This window comes from Pinus tabuliformis, chromosome 2_2 (genome assembly GCF_031772625.1).
Source record: "Pinus tabuliformis cultivar Carrire ecotype Pingquan chromosome 2_2, CPIR1, whole genome shotgun sequence".
In the NCBI taxonomy this organism is placed as follows: Eukaryota; Viridiplantae; Streptophyta; class Pinopsida; order Pinales; family Pinaceae; genus Pinus; species Pinus tabuliformis.
Window position 1 is genome coordinate 435,526,809 of NC_142300.1, and position 21,999 is coordinate 435,548,807.

At 37.0% G+C, this 21,999-nt stretch overlaps 1 protein-coding gene across 1 annotated transcript; it reads right to left on the reverse strand.

Moving 5' to 3' along the window:
- Positions 1–2,292: 2,292 nt before the first annotated feature.
- Positions 2,293–21,051, reverse strand: POK2 (phragmoplast orienting kinesin 2). Its single transcript, XM_089404794.1, has 38 exons — positions 20,727–21,051; positions 18,998–19,868; positions 18,417–18,572; positions 18,235–18,318; positions 17,962–18,081; positions 17,747–17,860; positions 17,525–17,617; positions 17,267–17,427; positions 17,090–17,164; positions 16,807–16,894; positions 16,649–16,707; positions 16,457–16,520; positions 16,276–16,341; positions 15,986–16,186; positions 15,725–15,829; positions 15,059–15,294; positions 14,659–14,728; positions 14,501–14,566; positions 14,357–14,416; positions 14,105–14,184; positions 13,736–13,817; positions 13,531–13,614; positions 10,087–13,305; positions 6,859–9,897; positions 6,657–6,764; positions 6,402–6,568; positions 6,221–6,308; positions 6,057–6,131; positions 5,668–5,913; positions 5,050–5,148; positions 4,858–4,932; positions 4,710–4,768; positions 4,415–4,526; positions 4,204–4,314; positions 3,650–3,820; positions 3,408–3,473; positions 3,180–3,299; positions 2,293–2,787 (listed from the first exon to the last, which is right to left on the reverse strand). Exons 2-38 carry the CDS (start codon positions 19,865–19,867, stop codon positions 2,656–2,658), a joined length of 10,821 nt encoding a protein of 3,606 aa, XP_089260920.1. The 5' UTR covers position 19,868; positions 20,727–21,051; the 3' UTR covers positions 2,293–2,655.
- Positions 21,052–21,999: the final 948 nt, after the last annotated feature.

A 21,999-nucleotide genomic window follows, 5' to 3' on the forward strand; every position in this document is an offset into this window, starting at 1 on the left:
TATGTTAGGTATGATAAAAGGATTCATAATACTCTTTTTTCTCATGATCCAGTGCAAAACATCATTTATTTAGTAGTGTCTAGAGTCACAATATGACTCTGGGAAATGTTCTCTTTGTCTCCTAATATAAGAGTATGTTCATACCTAGTTATCAAAAATTGGAAATGTGTGCTTTAGTTTAGATGAATGGGAAGTGATTTTGGATGTTGAAAAAATAGATGCTAAAAAGGCCAATCTTCTTAATTTGAAACTAAAAATTCATTTAGTGATTATGGTTCATACTATTCATTTTAAAATTGAATTACAATGATCCAAGCTCTAATGTCATTAATGTTTTCTATCATTTATGGGGTGCGTGAATATATTTATTATTAATATAAATCTTTATATTAAGGTATCACATTTCCATCCTGCTTCTATTGGATTTGAACAAAGGCCTCTACGCTGAAAATCAATCAAGTTCAAATATTGCATTTTCTTATCCACAACTTGTTGCTTTTGATTAAGATATTGAATATCTGATTACGTCATTTAATTAATCCATCTTAGACAATTCCTTCGAAGTTTCAATATATAATTTGTTGTATACACAAACTAGTGTAATCACTATTTATTATTGTTTTTTATAGCTTGACTCTACCCTCGATGCACTTTTATATTTTAAAATAATATATTTAGTTTTTCAAATTAATGATTCATATACACCCTATTATGCAAACATCCCCTTAATAGAGGCTAGAAAGACTTGAAACTAACCAATGATTTAGGTTGGGTTATTAAGGCTTGTGATTTACTTAAGAAGTCATTATTAGATAGAGTTTAATATCAATAATTTCTAATTAAACAATGTGGTATATAAGGGAAGTCATTAACCCCATGGCTACATTAATAGAATACAAATACCTACTTTGACATGGGGCAAAAAAAGATTTAAACTATGCATCTTTATTATGCAAGAACAAAAATTCTACCAATTTTATCGTGAGGTAATCCCCAAATTCTAATGGATGGATTAGCATGATTGGCCCAACGAATTTCATATCTTCCCAAACACCCAACTCACCCTCATTTTTATGAACATCTTTACATGTATCACAAATTTGGAAACTAAAGAAGAAAATCTTGAAGTGCATAGACTAGGGGTGTTTTGGGAACCACTCGTGTAAGGAAGAGTTCCAACTACCATTATAAGTGTAATAATTACACTTCAAGTTTTACGCAAGGTGAACTATTGATCTTTAGGTTTGCTCATTGTGGATGTCATCCAATATTGATGTTTCACTTACATTAAGGAAGGTGAAGTCGGAAGGTGTAATAATATGATGCAACATTGACCCTTTTAACTAGGGATCGATCTATGTTTTTGTTTGCTCTTAACTATATATTGGACATCAATATTTTTCTAGTTTATTATTTGATAGATTGAACCAAGAAGTACACCATCATGTTAAGAACGAAAGTGAATAGTTAGTTGACTTAATGGCACGCAACCATGGCCCTACATGCACTTAGCACTTAACGAAATGAAACATTGTGAAGACATTGACAAAAGCTATAAACTAATGCACACCTCCATGGCCATGATTTTGTAATCCTTACTTTTAAACTAACATATCCATATAAACCCCAAATAATTAAAAAGGATCAAAACAAATTCATAAGCAAACTCCAAGTAATCTAAGACTAAAATATATATAGGCTAGCTTATTCTATTATATAAATTTATAATATAATTTTTTTTCTATTATTTAAATTATAATATAATTTTTTTCTATATTTGTATTTCTATTTTTTTTATTATATAAATTTATAACATAATTTACTTTTCATATAACACGTACATACATCTTACTATTAATACATAAATCATTTAGAGTTAAAATGAATTTATGCTTAGTTTTTCATATTTCTTAAATATTAAGAAATACATACATCTTACTATTAATGCATAAATCATTTAGAGTTAAAATGAATTTATGCTTAGTTTTTGATATTTCTTTTCTTTCTTTTTTGAAATAGTAGTTGTTACATTCTTTCCTGGCGTAACGATAAAGCACATCTCAAATGCAAAATAAATTACGAGGTCCAGTCACCCATTACTGCACATGGTGGTGGATGTTCCTTTTCTTTTTATCAACCACCATTCTCTTTCTGTTCATCAACCATTAGTAAATTGGTGGTGGTGGATGTTCCTTTTCTGTTTATTAAACATTATTTTTCTTTTTCTTTTTCTTACTGCACTTGGTGGCACATGTTCCTTTTCTGTTTGTCAACTATTACTATACTTAGCGATGAATATAAATGAAAAATAAAATTGTATATCTTCATTTGCAAACAATAATCGCAATGCATTGATAAATCAATATAATATGGATACACAGAGATATACAGTAGGAATAATCTACATAGGGTGAGGCACATTAATAAGAGAATGCCTCAGCCCAAAAAACAATACTCCGTTATTGTTCTAACTTCTAAGAATAGTGATTCGGGATGTACGACAACTATCCCTGAATGTGAAAGTTAGTAGTTTAACAAATGCATCCGTTGTTACGTTAGTTAACTGGAATTTAACTATTATGGATGGATGGCTTCTACTCCATTCAATCATCATCTGCCTCCGCTCCATTTACTCGTTTTCTTTATGGAGTAAAATTAGCAGGGGCTTGGGCAATTGTTCTGCACAGTTGTGAAACTATTAGTGCTCTCATTTGCCTTCACACTTAATGGAGAATTTGATTGTTGGCGAAGCTCGCTCAGGCGCATCTTTTCGCTGGCAATTCTCGTCTGTAGTAACAGAACACCCTACAATCAGTGAAACCATGAAATACAGATATCAAGTGGAACTAAAAGAAATACTAGTCATAGAGGGCAAACATCAGAATGTGAGATTGTAAGTGATAGTGAATGATGCAAGAACACCCAGCAGGGAATGTCATCCGTAGTAACAGAACACCCAGCAGTGAATGCAAGCATTGAGTACATAAGTAGCAGCATGGTCAAGTGGAAATAAAAGAAATGCTGGTTATCACAGAGTATCATGTAGCAAGAGAGAGTGAATGATGCAAGAAAATTATATCTTCTGAAGCAAGAAATCAATAAGTTGAGTGAATTGTTGGGACTTTCCACCAAGTGAATCTTCATTTAAGAATAACGAATAATGGCCCTAATATCAATACCTTGAGCTTCAAGTCCTGCAACTCTCTCTCCGCACAATCGAGTCTCTCTTTTAGTTGCTGCAGTGCTTCAATTGCTAAGGAAGGATCAATGTCCCTTGGTGGTCGAACAACTCCAGCTACCTGTTTGGTTCCATGTTTGCATTCTCAAGTTTTAGAGAGCATTTTGGAAAGCTAATGTATATAACCATGCATGCACACAATTAATAAATATTCAATACATTCTACAACCTGCAAGACGCTGTTACACATGCTCACTAACTTCTGTGCCAACTGCACCCTTTCCTCCTCGGCTTCCTGTAAATATGTAATCAGATTGCCCAGTAAATATTCAAGCCACTGCTTATGCTGAAAGGCATCATCTTTCTCATGTTTTTTTGAGTAAATCCATTGTTTGACAAAAAAGCATACACGTCACGAAAATGAAAGAGGATTTAACTTTCTTTGGCCAAAGGATAGGAGGATATATCTACCTGGAGTTTGTTCCGCAGCCTCTGCTCTTCATCAATACTAATATAAGGTGTCCTTCCATCAGCTGTCCGGTATCGAGCAAGTTCATCACTTACACGAGCTAGAAGAGCCTCTGTTCGCCTTAGTCTTGCACTGATTTCTTCATGTTGAGCTCTGAGCGTATTATTTTCTTCCTGCCATATGAAGCAACATCAAATTGCAACATTCAGCATGAATTTGTAGAGTATCCTATTAACTTCCACTCATTACAAACCAATATGTTTAGAACTAAGATGCACAAAATATAGAAACATTTACTATAGTTTTGGAAATGGGAACACCATCAAACGAGAAAACCCCCACCAACAAATGGGTACATTACTCTGAATATTATATTCATCTAAATAACACGTTATCTTGCAAGAAAATAAGAACGATAGGTTAATTCGTAGGTAGGTTTAGATGCAAATTAGTGATTAATTTCCGTGAATTGTACTTTTACGTGGGCAGTTTTGTGACTTCAAAAATTAAACGCCATAAATTGCCAGAAGACTGGCCAACAGTAAAATATGCTTGCCTTAATTTTTGCATGATGATGAATTCGTTGTTGTAGGTTTTGTTGCCCTGAAAGCTTCTTAATCTCATCCTCAAGCTCCACAATCTTCCTCTTCTGATTAGCATTGTCTGTCTGGAATATGGTTAAAAAAGATATTCAGTTTCTGCGACATGACTTACAACCCAGTGGTCTGCCTGATCAGGAACCAAAATATGGTAAAAAAAATGCATACCTTCAACATATCACTCTCTGTAGTCAGGAACTGATCCCTCTGTCGGAGCTTTTCAGCTGCAATTCGGGCAGCCACCATTTCTGCTTGTCTGCGATTAATTTCATCAAGCCAGCTGTCCAACCAAATTCAAGACCTCAGTGCAATGAAGAGGTCATGTTCGTCCATAATATAGCATTCAAAACAAGCGAAGCGTAGTTCACTAAAAAAATGAAAAATTTAGACATGCTATCTGAGATTGCTTATTCTAGTGGTTCTACTATATGTCCAAGCCTACAACATAATAACATGCAGGTACCTCTCTCTTTCTTCAATTAAATCATTCAATTGATGTCTTAGCTTCTGCACTTCCTGTTCCTGCCCATCATAATCAAGTAAATAGTTTCAGAAATTTCTCATTGAAGTGATTTGACAACTATTACATAAGTAGACATAAGTAGACAAACCTTTTCCTGCGACTCTTCATTCTGACGCCGAGCTTTTTCTGCTATCTTTTGTACTTGTTGATTATCTAGTACAGACTATTAGGAAAGCATAGAATCAGATGACATAAATATTAAATATTATAGAAAATAATAATAATAATAATTTTGCTGACACCAAATCAATGAAGCCTATGAGCTCAAAAGAGAACTCACAACATAATTGGTCATATCCAATTTAACTCCTAGCAAATCCCTTATGACATCATGTGTCATACTCTCTGCCGCAGCCAGCCTCGAATTGAGCATGAATATCTGAGAAGCAGAAAAACACTAACAGCTTCAGAAACAATGTAGGTCAAAGATCTGCTCTCTGCTTTCACCAGATTAGGGTTCATCATAAATATCTCAGAAGAAACGGAAACATAATCAGTATACAAAAAACAATGTAAGTTAAATCCTTTACACCTGCGAGTTAAAAAATTGCTAGTTAGTTCTTCACTGCATCAATCAAATAGGGATGCCAGACTTTTAGGCCTTGCATGAAATCAGCAGTAAGGTAGGAACATAACATGAGTTAAAGACTAAAGTTAGGAAGATTCAGTCATTGATTTTATTTTATGATATGTTTTTTTCCCAAAAGCCGCTTACAGCTGTCCTAAGCTGTGGTACTATGAGGAGCAATTATCCAGGAGTTACACCTGGTCTCATCTGCAACCACTCAGGGCTTTGAACCCACGTATCATCATTAATACTTGCTGCTAGATTTTAAAATATTGTTCTGCAATTACAAAATACAATTCCAAAATATCATTGCAAAAAGCAGCCATGTACCTCCTTTTGTCGAGCTGCAAGAAGACCTTCAAGTTCTTCTATACGTCGCTTGGAAGCATGCAACTCTTCATCCCTCTCTGAATTCATCTGTTGGGCTAAACCCAACCCAATACATTTGAATGGTGACCCTGAACCTCTAGACTTAGCAGCAGTCTTTTCCCCTGTCTTGTTCATAGATGAAGCCATAGCATTGGAGTTTGTTTGTTCAGCCTTAACTTGATTTGCCATGGCCTCCAATGCTTTATACTGCTTCAACAGTTGGGAAAAACAAATTGGATCAGCAACCAATCATATCTATGCTTTCATCGTAGAGGAATCAAGAACTGCTGACTGAGTTCAAGTGCTCAAATGCATTAAAAGTTAAAAAACAATCCAATTGTTCTCCATACCTTTTGCTGGTATTCATTTGCCTGTGTTTCTGCATTTATAACCAATTCCGTAATATGGGCTTTGCACTTCTTGATCTGCATGAAAAGGGAGACTGAGGTAAGGCTTGTATCAGTGAATTAATCTTTAAGTTTTAAAGAAAATTGGCATTTCACAAGTTAGGTACCTCCACATCTTTTTCTTCAATTTCTTTCTCTAGAACTTTAATCTGTTTGCGTGCCTCACGCAAATCAAGATTTCTTCCTGCCATAGCCCTGCATAGGGAACAATCATGATTTATAAACCACTTGGCCATACATAAACCAGCATGAAGTATGCATAAATTTCAATTGTATAGGAATCTGCACCTTGGGTTTTCATTGGCATTCTCCATCGACTCACTTGAGCTTTGGATATTCATAGAGGCTTGTGCACTCTGCATTGTTGACATCTGATGTCTTAGGGCTTGCAGCTCTAATTCCAAATCCTCCCTCATCAGACGTTTCCTTTCAGCCTCCCGTTTCACAATGTCCACCTTATGTAGAAAGCAACAATTAGAATGAGCAATAACCAATGCAAATACAAGACACTTGCAATTGTATTTTCCACATTACCAAGCCTACCTGGCTCTCTAATGCATTTACAGTACGCTCTAGTTCTTCAACTGACCGTTCCAAAAGCTTAGTCTCCTCCTCTTTCTCTTCTGCATAAGTTTTCCTTGCCTCTGCAACCTGCCCATCATAAAAAGTATTTTATAAGGGCATGGAAGCAAACAAAAAGGGTTCCAAAAGTGAGAAACAAAATAAAAAATATATGTGAGCAGACCTGACGTGCTTCCACAGCAATAGCTTCCCGTTCATCTGCAAAAGCCTGGGCCATTTCTAGCTGTTCACTCAGAGCAAGTACTTCTGCATTAAGACGGTCCCTCTCTCTAATAACATTGTTCAGCTCACATTTCATGCTTTCAATTGAATTGATCATCTGGTGATCTACCAGAGAACTCATCTCAAGGAGCTCTTCCTCTAATCCTTCAATCACTCTCTGTTTCTCTTCCAATTCCTCTTCTGCAGAATTTCTCTTTGCTAATAGGTCTTCAACATCAGTTGCAAGCTGAGAGTTTTCATTTGAGACAGAGGCCAAAATCTCTTTTAGTTGTGTAAGCTCTATGTTCAGACTGGTCACTTCACTTACCTTCTCCATTAGCTCTATCTCTAGCCTTGTATTATGAGACATAACTGTGTTGAGCTCATTAGCTTTTGCTAATAGATCTTCTTGAACCAATTTCAATGCTGCAGATGCCTCCTGAACTTCATCTTTTTGGTCCTTCGCTTTGGATGCAGATTCTTGCAATAAACTCAAATCAAATTGCAAACCATTCAGAATTTCCTCTTTCCGTTGTAGTTCTGACATCAATGCAGCATTCTGTGAAAACATATCTTTGAAGTTCAACTCAAGCAATTCAGTTTTAGCTAAAAACATATGTGCATTCTCCTCAAGTTCAGATATGCATTTAAGGAATTTTTCTATGACCAGCATTTCATCAGCTCTCTCCACAGGCATGACAGAGAAAACTCTGTCCTGCAAGCTAGAAAGCTTGGCCTCAAGATCGTCAGCTACATGAGTGGAATAACAGCTATCTTTGGACAATTGCAGAGCAATAGTCTGTACCTTCTTCAAATAATCATCTTTAAGAGCTATCTGCTCGGCTAAATCTTGAAGGTTGTCATTTTGAGTGCTTAGAGTTTCCTTCATTGCTTCATTCTCTCTCTCCACTCCAGACAGATGATTAGAAATGTCTTCCTTCTGCTGAAATAACCTAATATTCTCTGCTTCTCTCTCTTGCAAATCTACAACATGCTTAGAATTTTCCCTCCTGATTTCTTCAATAACATCATTGCTTTGCTGAAGCTCAGAAAATAATCTTTCTTTAGTTTCAACCTCTTTAGCTATATTCTCTCTTAACTCCATGTTTTCCATCTCAGAGGCATTCAATTTAGTCATCAAGTCCTCGTTCTTTTGGTGATTGTGTGCAATCTCCTCTAAAATTTTGGAATGGGCAAGTTGAACCTGAATCAAATCTCTGTTTTTCATATCAATATCAGATTTTAGTGCACTAAAAGATAACTCCAACGTGTTTAATTTGTCTTGTAACTCTTCACATTTCTGTGCCGAGCACATTGCATTGCTGGATGCTTCCTCTAACTGCCTATGGAGGACTTCAATCTCTTCATGCCTCTTTTTCAACTTTTCATTAGCATCAGCAGAAAGCTTCTCAAAAGAAGCTGATCTTTCACAACTATGATCAAGCTCAAGGAGTAATGAACTTAATTGTTCTTGAAGTCTTGATCCCTCCTGTACAAGAGTCATCTTTTCTTCTTCCAACTGTATAATCTTTTCAGAAGTCTGTTTCATCTGAAGAGAGAGTTCATGATTCTCTCTTTGCAAATCATCCACCCGTCGAAGAGTTTCTTGAAGAGAACTCTGCACCCTGGTATGTTGGTCTAGTTCTTGATGCAGAATTGTAACTTCAGATACCTTCTCTATCATTGCTTTGCTCAGAGTTTCCTTCTTCATCTTTAAATCAGACAGCTCCATTTTCAATGTTTCCAGCTGTCCACCCAAGCTTTCTCTTCCCTTGACTGCTTCAAAAGTTCTTTCTGAGTCACCATCATTTAAATCCACTTGCAACTCAGCTATAGCCACTTTATACTCTTCAATCTCATTTTTTAAATCCATGTTATACTTCTCTAACTCACCAGCCCTTGTGTTACATTCATGAAGCTTCACGTGAAGCAAATCAATCTCTTTACATTTTGATTCTTGCAGATCGAACATTAGTGTAATTTTCTTGCAAGACTGCTCTAGTTGGAAACTTAATTCTTCTTTTTCTCTCTGCATCTGCTCAATCTTCTCACAAGAGTTCTTGAGTTGAAGATGTAATTCCCCCTTTTCACTTTCCATTATTTCAAGTTTCCTAGCAACCTCCAATTCATTATTTTGTTGCTCTTCCACCCTTGGGATCAAGTTAGCCAAATCAAAGTCCTTAGCAGTGAACCATCTCATCATCAGATCCTCCTGCCCTTCCAAATCGGACATTTTCTTCTCCAACTGGTCTAATTGAACCATAAGCCTTTCCAGTTGCCCTTCTTTCTCATTAATTTTGCCTAAACTGGTCTTAATTTCAACTTCTAATTTGGTGCCCAAACTGCAAGACCTATCAACTTCTCCTCTTAAGATCATGTTATTCTCCTCCAACTGAGATATGCTTCTGTTGGATTCATGTAGTTTTACATTAAGAGAATCAATCTCTGTGTGTAGTGCCTGCAGCTTTCCTAATAGTGCCTCTACTTGGCAAGCATGCAAAACCAATGCAGCACTACCTTTTTCAGCGATAATGGACATAATCTCTTCAAGCCATGAATTTGGTGCTTTTAGGGCATGTGAAAGATCTAATTTTAAGCTACCAATTTCTGTATTAATAGTCTCGAATTCCTCCTCAAGTCCTCTCATTGAGTTTATAGCAACTTCTTTTACACTGGAAATCTGGTCTCTGGTTTCTTGCAAATTCATCTGCATCTGCTCTTGCATTGACACAAATTGCTCTTCCTTTTTCTCAAAAGCTTTTTTGGTTCTTTGAATCTCATCAAGCAAAGAACATCTTTCTGTTGCCAACTCTTGCCCTGCATTCTTCCACTGTTCTGTGTCATATCTTGCATTTTCATTTGCTTTCAACAACGTATTGAGCATGAGATCTGCTTCCTTAATAGTCTGTTGGCTCTCCTCAAACTTCCTAAACACAACAGCAGCCTCACTTGTTTTTTCAGCAGCAATCAGCTTGGCATCAGTTAGCTCAAGAGATAATATCTGTCAGAAAATTTAACCAAAAATCATTGTCTTGTACTGATATCAAGCAACTAAAACATATTGTCAAATTAACTGCAAGTTGATAATAAAAAATATTCCAAGAAAGAGATGAATCTATTTGTATGCAGCTTAAGCAGCAGGATGTAGGTAAAAATGATAAATATAATACAACAATTAAGTCCTAAACACCTCTTTCTCTTTTCGCCAGCTTTCTTCAGCATCCTTCATCCTCTTCTCCACTGCTCCAAGCAATTTTGGCATCTCCAACTGCAGTAGTTTAAGTTCTCTTTCTCTATGATTTACCTGATCTTGCAAATGCTCAATCTCAGTAATAAGTGATTCAATTTTATGCCTTCCCTGCTTCTCAGCCTTCCTCAGTTCCTCTTTTTCATTTATTGTTCTTTCCATCTCCATCTCAGCTTCCTTTAAGCTTGCTAGAGCAGCTTCCATTTCTTTTCTTACCGATAAAATAGTTTCATCTTTCTCAAAGAGATTTTCTTTGAGATTTTGAGACTCAAATTTCATTCTCTCCAGTTCTGACTTGATATCTCCATTTTGATCTTCCTTCAAAGTAGACCGTGGAACAGCTTCTGAAACTTGTGTAACTTGCTGATTTTGAAGAATTTCCACCTCTTTCTCCTTTTCAACAAGGGCAGTATGCAGAAGATCAACCTTAGAAGAGAGACTCTCCCTTTCACTTCTCCAGTGTTCTTCAGAACATTCAAAATCATTAAGTAACAAAGACAGAGCATCCACTTTGTCCTCTGTTGATTGTAGCTTCAGCTGAATTTCATTTAACATAACATGCAAAGATGAGAGCTCATTTTCCTTATCAGAAATCTTACAATGAGCATCAGCTGACTCTTTAAGCAGACCTTCCTTTTCAACTTCCCAGTTGCTTTTTTCTAACAATAGAGCCTCAATCGTTAACATTGATTCAGCCAGTTTCTTCTCAGTAGTCTGTAGTTTGGATTGTGTGGCGGAGAGGTCTTCAGTAACCATCATCTGTCTCGTCACCATCTGTTCTTCAAGTTCTTTCTTTTCAGATTGATGCCTCTGCCTCTCATCATCCCAACTACTTTTTTGAGCATCCAAATCTGCCAAGAGTAGCAAACGTTCATCTTCAAGATCCTTGAGTTGTTTCAAAGATTCATCCATTATAGCATTAAGAGAACGATCCTTGTTCTCAACCTCTTCCAATTTCACATGAATGCATGCTAATTCTTTTTGTGCAATATACAGTTCTTGTTCCTTTTCTGAACAAGTTGACAATGCCTGATCTGCTACAGCCATAAGTTGCTGCTTTTCTGATTCTACCCTGGCCTTGGTAACCTCAATTGCTTGCAAGGATACCATCATTTCATGGACCTTTTGATCTTTCTCTTTCAGCTCAAGATCTGCTTTCTGTAATTTGTCCCAAGCACATTTCAATGATGTCTCACTCTCTCTAAGTTGACACATAATCCTATCATTTCTTTGTTGCATTTTCTTGGCCACAAGGATTGCATCTACAAAGGCAATGACCAATGTGTTTTCTTTCTCCTGATTACCTTTTAGATTTGCCCCAGCTCTCTCTATCTCTTTTGTTTGATCACTGATCCTATAAAGGAGGTCCTCCTTTAGAACATGCACATCTTCAAACTGTTCTTGAACTTGCCTTTTGAAACTGTTAAAAAGGGTATTTGCATTGAGTCTTTCAGCAGATAGATCCCTCTCAATACCTGCTAAAGACAAACAAAGAATAGCCTCGAGCTCGAAAACCTTTTGCCATGATTTCTCAACTTGATCTTCCACATTTTGCAAGGCCTTCTCTTTAACTGCTGCTGTCATCTCAGCAGCTTTCACATTACTTTGCTCTAAAGCCAGTGCTAGCATGAGTTCATCTCTTTCTTCCTTGAATTTCAGTATCTGCTGCTTCAGAGAATCAATCTGCAATCTTGCTTCAAAAATTTCATTTTTCAAATCTTGAATCAAATTATCCTTCTGACTGCTCACCTCTGATGCTTCCTCGAAATGGACCACTGCTCTTTTCTCTGCCTCTGCCTGAACCTCATTTATCTCTGTAAGCTTCTTCACCATAATGAATGCGGCAGCGGCACGTTTGTCTGCCTCTTTTATGCTGCTTTTGTAATGTTCTACCACACTCTTTAATTCTTGAATGATGGACAGTTTCTCAGTGAGATCTGATCTCATCGTAATTGCCTCTTTAGTCATCTCATCATTCTCTTGTTGCTGTGCCTCTGTAATTGCCAATGTTGCCTCTTTCAAGGACTTAATCTTTCCTTCTGTATCACGAGCTAGATTATGCACATGCTGCAGTCTTTTTTGAAGCACATCAATTGTCTTTTCCTTTTCAGCAAGTATGGCCACCACCCTCTCTACTCCTTGATTAAGCTTAAGTTTTCTTTGGGGAAATGAATCTATTATGTTATCCATCTGCTCAGATGCATCTTCAAGTGCCTGATCTCCTTCTGCAAGAAAATTTGCTAGCTCTGAAGCTGCGTTTTCCCATTCATCCATCAGTGTCCTTATCTCAGCATCTTTCTCAGCCAATATACTTACTAATGTCCCATTTTCTTTTGTAACACATGTTAATCTTACTTGTAGTTCTTCTATTTCTCCTTTCAAATGCATAATCTGTTCATTTGTGTCAGCTTCTTTCACAGTTGTTGAATCAACCTGTTCACGAAGCGCAAGAAGCTCTTCCTGTAAGGAAATAATTACCTCAGCTGTTTCTGTTTCAACCTGTCTTTGGACCTGGTCCATTTCCTTTTCATGTGATGACTGTGAAGCTTGTTCATTCTGAAATCGTCTGTTGAGTTTTCTGGCTTTATCAAGAGCCCTTTGCATTCTCTCTAGCTTAACTTGCATAGTCGAATCGTCAGAATTTAAGCGTTCTCCACATTCATCTTTTCTAGAAGTTTCCATTGCATATAGATTTTGATCTCTATTCAGCTGTTCTTGCAAAATTTCATTCTGCCTTTCCAGTATGCTTCTTTCCTCTTCATTCCTGCTTAACAGTTCCAAAATATCCTCATTTTTAACTTGAAGTTTTTCCAGTTCATTTATTGAAAGGAGCTGTTGTGATTCTAAGGCTTCAATCACTGACTTGTCATCCTCGACTTTTGCCAAAGCTGTTTCTAGTTCTTTGTTAACTTGCAAAGACTTTTTACTTGCTGCTTCCAGCTCCTGGATACACTGCAAAACCCTATCTTCTGCCTCTTTCCGACACAATCGTTCTTCTTCTAAAACAGCTTCCATTGATTCAAGCTCTAGTTGCAGCTGCATTATTTCCTCTGAATGCCTCATTTCCAGCTCTTGTTCCCTATGTGCTTTCTCTTGTAAATCATGCCGGTTATTCTTCAAAGATGCTTGAACATCCTCAATCTGTGTTCTTAACTCCATTTCCTGTATAAAGAAGTATAATTTAGAATAGCAGTAGATTGACTATATAATATTATCTATATTTAAAGTTTAAACTTCATTTCTCCATTTACTTTTGAAGTAGGCAGCCATAAGACTTTTCAACAACCAAAATGAGCTAGTTAGCCCAATGAGTTACCAGTAGACTAGATTTTAGTGGACATCACATGTGAAACCAACTCACTGAGAGAATATAAGGCATAGACTAACCGCATGAAGCTGTGCTTTTAGGTCATTTATGATTTGCTCCTGCCTATTCTCTCTCTCCAGAGACTGACCACCTGTTGATTGAGACTGCAGATTTCACCACAATCAGTAACTCCAAATATTCTTAGCGATTTTTCTAACCAGGAATGCTACTCCAGGCCTAACTTCCTAACATAATAAAAATGCAAGGCTTAAAAAAAAAACATACCCTCAAAGCTTCCAATTCCTCTTCTTGCTTAACACAAGTTTTTTTGAGTTCTTCAAGTTGCATATGTAATTCATCTATTTCACTGAGGACATTGCAGTAAAGCAATCATCAAGTAAATAACTAACATTCCCTTGCAATATCTGCAAACTAAGCTATGCAACTCCAGAAACATAATAATGTAGATACGGAGTCCTGTCTCAAGAATTGATTTAATCATAACTACCTTGTCATTTTTTCATTTGCTTTTTAGGCATGCAGTGAATAACAAACTTTCCCCTTGATATATCAACAAGCTAAGCTATGCAAATCCAGAAACATAAAAATGCATATATGAAATGCTGTCTCAAGAATTGACTTCATCGTAACTACCTTGTCATTTTTTCATTAGATTCCAGGCATGCGCTTAGATGATTCCTGCAATCTTCTATCTCTTTATGGGCATTATCTACCTGCAACAAACAAAGCATCACATCATGAAGAAGAAATTATAAAATGGGGTAACATTAACAAGTTAAATTGCGGACAGACAAGATACAGACCTCTAATCTTAACATTTGGTTCTCTCTCACAGCATCACATCATGCATTAACAAGTTAAATTGCGGACAGACAAGATACAGACCTCTAATCTTAACATTTGGTTCTCTCTCACAGCACTAGCAAGCTCTGGGGGCAGCACCTCCTGCATCCAGAGAACAACAGTTCTCTTCAGAACCCAGACAAAATGACAACATATACAATTCTCGTCAAGTCAAGATATTTTTACCTGTGGTATTGAAAGTGCACATGGATTCTTATCATGTTCCATCCTTCCTTCAAGGACTTCAACCAACTGTTAAGAATAAACAAAAGAGGCTTTTAAAGCTTTTTATTACTAAAAACCCTTTAAAAATATCTGATGAGCTGTACAGATGTCTTACAAACCTGATCACGCAAGTCAGAAACCTCTGCAAGTAAAATTTCTCTCTCCCCTCCTTCATAGAAATCTTGGAACCTGCCATCACTTATAACTCATCATAAGCATTTATAACCAATGTTGCAAATAACATCGCCAGGGATCCAAAATAGAAAGTTATTCAAAATATCAGTTAAAGCTTAAAATAACAGCAAGCACAAACTTGGGCATGAAAAACTTGAAAAAACCCGAAATAATCAACAGCCAAAAAGCTTCAAAATAATCAGAAATGTTGGAAGAAATCAAAGATATTTGCAACAATGGGTTGATCTACAGAGTAAAGCAGAAGGAATGCCTACAAATATATACATGTTTATTATTCTATCTAAACATCCAGTAAAAACATAGGAAACAGTAGTTAAATCTTACCTTCTAAGTTGTTCGAGAAGCCTTATGTTTTCCATGGCAAATCGAGTAAGTTCAGGGTTGCGATCGATTCTCCCTCGAATAAGCTGAAGCTCTTCAGATAAAGCATTTTTCTCCTCTAATAGATATGCATCAACCGACAATAAACCATCTTCAATAGATTCCAGCCTTCTAATTTTATCCTCTCGAAAACGTAGCATCATTTTACTGCACTGAGTGTCCTCTTCTCTTTGGCGAACCTGTCATGTCATGTATAGGCAGCCATTAATTATGCCCCCTGATTTCATAAACAAATAAACCCTCCACGAACCACACAAACCAGAGTATTTTTCTTCAAAAGTAAAAAAAGAAAGGTAAATTATTGAGAACCCAAATGTAGAAAGCCATCCCTGAAGTATTTACTCATACTTTCTATAATTGATTGAAGTTTCTCAACCACTACATCTTCATAGGTAATGGCTGCCCTGAGAAAACTATTTGCTTAGGACACTAACAGCTCTGCTGGAAAAACTCTAAAATGACACTTTTATCATTTTCTGTCAACTATATGACAAAAAGACTTTGTGTCAATTGCCCTGGACCAAACTAGACAGTTCCCTAATTTTATTGACATATGCACCAAACATAGATATAAGAATAGATTGATTGAAGTTTTAAGTCTAGACATACCAAACGGTTTAGCTGTTCAATCTCAGCTTCCAGCCGCTTCATAGTATTTTCGGCCACTTGTTCTCTTCTCAATGCACCACCCAAGGTAGCTTCCAGTGATTTTAGCTATAGTAGAGAAACCAAATTCAAAAGCAATCAGGATCTATTCATCTATCAATCTTTAGTATTTGGTGACCATATATACAGACTGTTAAACTGTAGATAATCTCATACGAAAATAAGTCAAACGACTGTATATAATTGATGTGAAAATAGCCAAACCTTCTTACTGGATATCCTTGGGCTCCCTGATGCTCTGTTACTGTGCAATATGTCAGAACATTCAGGAGGCTCCAGATTGTTACCAGGCACAACAGTGATACTTCCTTCATTATTAGTACCAGATTTGGTCTCCGTAAAAATTGTAGACCGAAATGATAGAGATCTTGAAACATTTTGACGTTTAAAAAAATTCAGCTCCTCCTGTAAACATTGTTCACACATTTTCCCCAGTTTCAGCATATACAATACAAACAGAAAAAAGGGAATGATAAACAAAAGTCAAGTCAGACCTTCAACTGTTGTATTTGACGGTTTAAAGCCATAACATCTCCAGAAGCATCCTCGTTGACAATGGCCTGATAATATCAACCAATTCAAAATGTGATGGTTAAATCAAAATCAAACAATACATGAAATGACTGTAACACAACAAGCATGTATTTATAAATTGAAAAAATATTCACTACATACATTGTTTTGAATGAATTTTGCTCTCTGAGCAAACTTAAGTGTGCTCAATGTCTCATTCGCAGAGCTGTGCAACATTAAAAAAGGGATTATTTTCCACTGAAGATCCAAAATGTAATAATGACATTAAGGGACCTGTCAAAGGCAAATCTATGTTGAGAATATTCTATCCAGCCACAAAAAATGGTCACGAACCATATTGATGAACTGACGTTTGCAATAATTGTTGTTTTAGAGTTACCACCAAGTGAATCCTGCAAACATGGAGAAGGTTTAATTATCTACACCAAGTTGGAATGAAAAATTCAGAAGACAGATAACAAATAAGCATCTCACTTTCCATATATCTTTACCTGAAGAAGGAATGTAAGCCTCGAATCTCGGTAAGGAATGTGGCGTTGTTTTCCATGAGCCACATCCACTAAAATCATGATAACAAGGCTACACAACCACAAAAACTTTTATTGATCATATTTTTAAATAAAAACTGTTGGAGATCAATTCAATTACAGTTATTAGATAAAGACACATATACTTTATCCAAATAAATCAAATCCAAACATGACAATGAGAAATGGTATAAATCTTGGCATAGAGATGCCAAATAAAGATATGTAAAAGATCTGAACAAATTACCCAAGAGTTGACAACGATTTATTGATGTTTGCAGCTTCTTTCAGACGATCTCCTTCTGCACCAGAGCTTTTCTGCCTATTTTGAAGTGAACAAAGAACAATCAGCCAATGGTCTGGAAAATGGTTCTTTAAAACTTAAAATAGCTCTTCCTTCAACAAAATGCAGGTTTTAAGATACCTCTCCGAACCAGCAAGATCCACAAGGTTAAGCCTTCCATAACGAATGTTGGTCATAGAGTCCTTTTCCCATTGGCTCTCAATTACACAAGTAAAAACACTATGTGATCGACTACTCTCACGATTCATATTGGTAGCTGCAACCCTTCTGTTTGCAGCTCCCTGGTAATCACAAGATCCATGACAATTTGGGGTTAGATGCAAATAATCAGTATAAATTAATCATATTGAGCATAAAGAGACTTGTCTCATAAAGTACCAGAAGCAAAAGCTGAATAACGTCGTGCACATTCCTCACTTCAATCTCTGTAAGGTTTTCAACATATACACCCTTCCCAACATCTTCTCTCAACTGCACAAAGAACAATATACCTTGAAAAATAGAATCTTAAAAACCTGCTGCATGTACTAACTACTAAAAAACATAAATTAGACAACAAGAAATTAACTTGATTGAATGCAATGGCGAAAGACTGTTTACTTGTAAATTAGTAGAAGATGGCTCCAACAGATCTGTAATCTGCTCATTATAAATCTCAAGGAAGGAGCATTTGCAGATATATGTCAGTTGCTCATGTCTATGGCTTTCCTCTTCCTGTGCCCACAAGGGAAGAAACTAAGCTCCAAACATTCTTGCCACTAGCAAAAGCAACAGTGGATAAAAAACTCCAGAATTTTTAAAACATGATAGATTACCGCTTTGATTCTTGCAAATAAATATTCAAAAATACGAGGAGTCATTCCACGGTTTGCACTAGGTCGCCTGTCCAATTCATCAATGTCACCAAGCATTGTATGTGTTTTTCCACTCCCAGTCTACAAGGCATTTTTCATTAATTAGCATTTAAGTGTTTCACTTGTAATTTGAACTTCTGCAGTTTGTGAGATTCCGATGATAGTGGTGTTCTCACATCTTAACAATGACAGGAGAAAAGTTTGTCAAACATATAACACATATTTAAAACCTACCTGACCATAAGCAAACATACAGCTATTGTAACCTGACATGCAATTTTCCACCATTGGCAAGCCTGCCACTTTGAATAGCATTTCCTGCAGTCCAAAAATGATTTCCAGAAAGAATCAGCTTTAGACGCAGTTCAAAATAAGACTCACCTACATAATATTATCCATAATGTCAATATGCGCACCTGTGTGATAGTCTCACAGGCAACATGATCAAATGTGAAACGTGTTTCAGGGGGACCAAGCCATGTAACAGTCTGTGCACTCTCCTGCTTCAAACACCTATTGTATCCTTGAGAAGCTACCTCTGCACCGTTGAGAGGGCGTATTCGAACCAAAACCTGCAAAATGCAAAGATATAACTGTAGTCACCAAAAACTACCATATGGCACAAAAATATAAAAAGACTCTCTAGCCCAAAATTGCATTTCCAAGAGAATTTAGCAAAATGTAGCTCAACCACTCCACTTTAACTAAAGAAGACTATTTCCCTTGCCAACAGGGTATTGGTTCAATAGTGGAGATTGACAGAGTATTAGGGCATCCAACAACAAGTTTCCATTCTTTTTGTACTCTGCCCCACCTGAAGGGAATGAGTTTCCAAGGGATGAGACCAGATGTAAGTCCTGGTCAATTTTTGCCGAATAGCTACCCCTCAGACCTGGTACCCTAAGCCAAAGGAAATCCACTCTCTGTGGTGCAGCCCCTCAATGTTTCTCAAACCACTTTCAAAAAAGATTCAACAAAAACAAAAAAGAATTCGCACCTGTACATTGTGATCCATCCAAAATGAAGGGTCTTCATTGAGCTCAAAATGTGGCACTTCAACAGTATTTACCACTGTAGGTGGCGTTGATGCCACAGCAAGATTTTTGGAATTATGACCAGTTCGTACAGTTGAGCCTTGAGAACCAGGAATGCGAAAACTGTTCGTAGCTGTAACAGCAGAAACTACATTGTTCATTATCCTTGGGACACTTTTGGTTGGTGTACTGCTATTGGAGCTGCTTTCTGACTGATTGGAAGAAGCCTTCCCTGCAGTTCTTACAGGCCGAGGAGTTGCATAGTTTGAGCCTCCATTTCCAACCCCAAACCCTCTGTTAGAATGTTGCACATTGCCACTGGCATGGTATGTTTCACTTGCAACTGTATAGTTTAATGACCGAGGAGTAAAACTCGTGTCACCAGCGCTTTCACTGTGATTTTCCCGTACAATTGGAGACCGGGTCCCTCTTGTAGAGTTGGACTCTCTGGAAGGAATGTCACTTTTCTGTGACCAGCCGAACCTGTTTCTGCTAAGAATATTTCCAGCTGATCCGGGTACAGCCCCATGTCTTTCTGGTGTTGTGCTAGCAGGCATTTCTGGATTATCAGCCTTTGCAAATCCCTTCCCTTTGGGTTTGGCTGGAGTCAGATCAGGTCTTCGAGAACCAGTGGAATTCTCTGCAGGAATGCCAGCTAGTTTCTGTGATGGTTCAGAAATTGGACAAAGGGGAGCCCTCATAGAACCAGCCATTGCCGTTGAAGGCAATGAAGAATCACTTGGATTTTCTGAGACATTCTCAGCATCTTCCTGTGTGACATTTTTCTGAGAATTTCGCCTGAAGATTCGCAATGAAGACATTTCGCGTAACATGCTGTTTTCCAACCACAGAGTCAGCCATTTGAGACAGCACAAGGATTTCCATTAATGTGCTTGAGAGATCTACAGTTAATCAGTTTTTCAACAGCAGAAAAAACTCAATGCAGATAGCAGACTTAGATATTTCTTATAACCATTCAAACCCAAGATAATGGAGTCCAAAAAGAATAGAGTTTGCAATTTTTCAAACACAAGACATTGCTTGCAAATAAAGAATAGCATTTTTCTACGCTCAGGCCATCTCCGATCAACGCTAAAAAAATTCAAGGGCTTGTACGCTAAAATCAACAATGTTCATGACATTTCAGATCCTTGGCCGTAGGAGGACATTAAAACTGGAGAGAATTTAAGCATGGGGCAGTTTAAAGTTTAAACATACTTCAACTTCAAAATTTATCGCCTGCGATGCCCTACAGATGTATGGCAATAGACTTGATGGGTTCCGAAGGCCTAGCATTGGACTGCTGGAATTGACAATTAGGAGGTTTGATACAGAGGAGTTTGCTTGAAATTCAAACATGGCATGTTTAAAGTACGCAAAAGAACAAGGTATTTCACCACGTGAGTGGGTGGGCAGAGAGAATCAATATCTGACATGTACCACGTTTTCAGACGGCACCCAAGGCTCCAAAACACTGCCCATCGCAACAAAGCCTGTTTTCAATAAGTGGGCAAGCGTTCAAATCTAGTAAAGGGCCCATTGCGCATAAGAAGCCCTTTCACAGGTTGAGTTGGTCAGAGTTCAAATCCCGTAAGGGTGACGCAGTGACCCCAAATATTGCTTGTGTAAGACTTCAAATCCCAAGTGGGGCATGCACAGAAAAGCATATAAACACTTAATCTTAAAACTAACCTGGCGATGACCGTAAAGAAACTCCCCTGTAGATTGCTGGCGAGAAACCACCACCACCAACTGCCGCGAGCTATAGAATCCGTCTTGCCTCTGCATTAAACGCAGAACTATTCATCGGCTCTGGGAATTTTTTATTTCAGATATCCAGTTCCTCCTGACTGACAGATGAGCTTCAAAATCGGATTTCTGTGACAAGAATTCACGGCAACTCGAATATATACTTATGAAGAAGAATCAAAGAAGAGAACAATGTCGATGATCGTCTTCTTCCTCGGAATGCCTCGGAAGCAGGAATAACAGTCAAATTTTACTTCTCATCTGAAGATCTCTGGAGATATAATTATTGGGAGAAATTAACACAGAGAGGCATCGATCGATTGACGATCGACGGTGCAGTTTAAAAAGCCCGGCGATCGACGATACAAAACGGGTCGTTCGTTTGAATGCATCGGCCCGCTTCTCGAGAACCCATAAAAATCTAATATTTTTTTCCAAAAAATGAATAATTTGGAAAATTCAAATTCAAATTTGCCGTGGCGTGGGGTCAACCATTATCAACGGCTACCTTAGTGCTCGTTGAGGTGGAGTTGAAAAGGGGACAAATGTTGTGTTTCTCAAAACAATTAGAGTACATGTGTCTTTGAAACGGTCATATCCCACAAAGTTTCCAAAGTCCAAATTTCTCGTAGAGCATAATTCATGACAGCGATCACTTTGATATTTGGAAAACCTAACTTCTCATTGTAATGGGGTATACCTGAAGACACAATTAACTTTAACTATATTCATACTTATTACAACGGCTCGTAACTACCTTTAACAGCAAATTATTGAAAGTAAACATCATTATAATAAAAGTATTTATATTAATAAATATAATTTTATTGTGTAATTTTTATTTTTATTTTAAGTTGGTAGGAATATATTTTCATTATGTTCAAAATATCATTTTGATTAGGGTTGAGAAGTGATTTCACATCAAGGAGTATCTTAACAAAATACTTATTATCTATTCAAGACTCGTGGACATTATTGTGTAAATTAGCTCATGATAAAATACAATGTAAATTAGTTGGCGATAAAATATTTTATAATGGGATTTTTTTTTAATAAAATTAGTTTAAACCTCATGTGCGTCATGTTTTAGTCTTCATCCGATATGTGTGTTTTACTTGGAAGCTATGTTATTCATTTAAAAATAATAATAATTGAAATTACTTGAATTTGTGATTTTAGTCTTCATCTGATATGTGTGTTTTACTTGGAAGCTATG

What these genes read in the sequence shown, in the direction of transcription:
- POK2 (XM_089404794.1), bottom strand. Translation starts at nt 19,867, where the DNA reads ATGTTACGCGAAATGTCTTCATTGCGAATCTTCAGGCGAAATTCTCAG. An exon ending in AGGAATTGGAAGCTTTGAGG is followed by an intron (nt 13,615 to 13,735) that starts GTATGTTTTTTT and finishes TGAAATCTGCAG; the next exon opens with TCTCAATCAACAGGTGGTCA. An exon ending in TGTGTAACAGCGTCTTGCAG is followed by an intron (nt 3,300 to 3,407) that starts GTTGTAGAATGT and finishes GGAACCAAACAG; the next exon opens with GTAGCTGGAGTTGTTCGACC.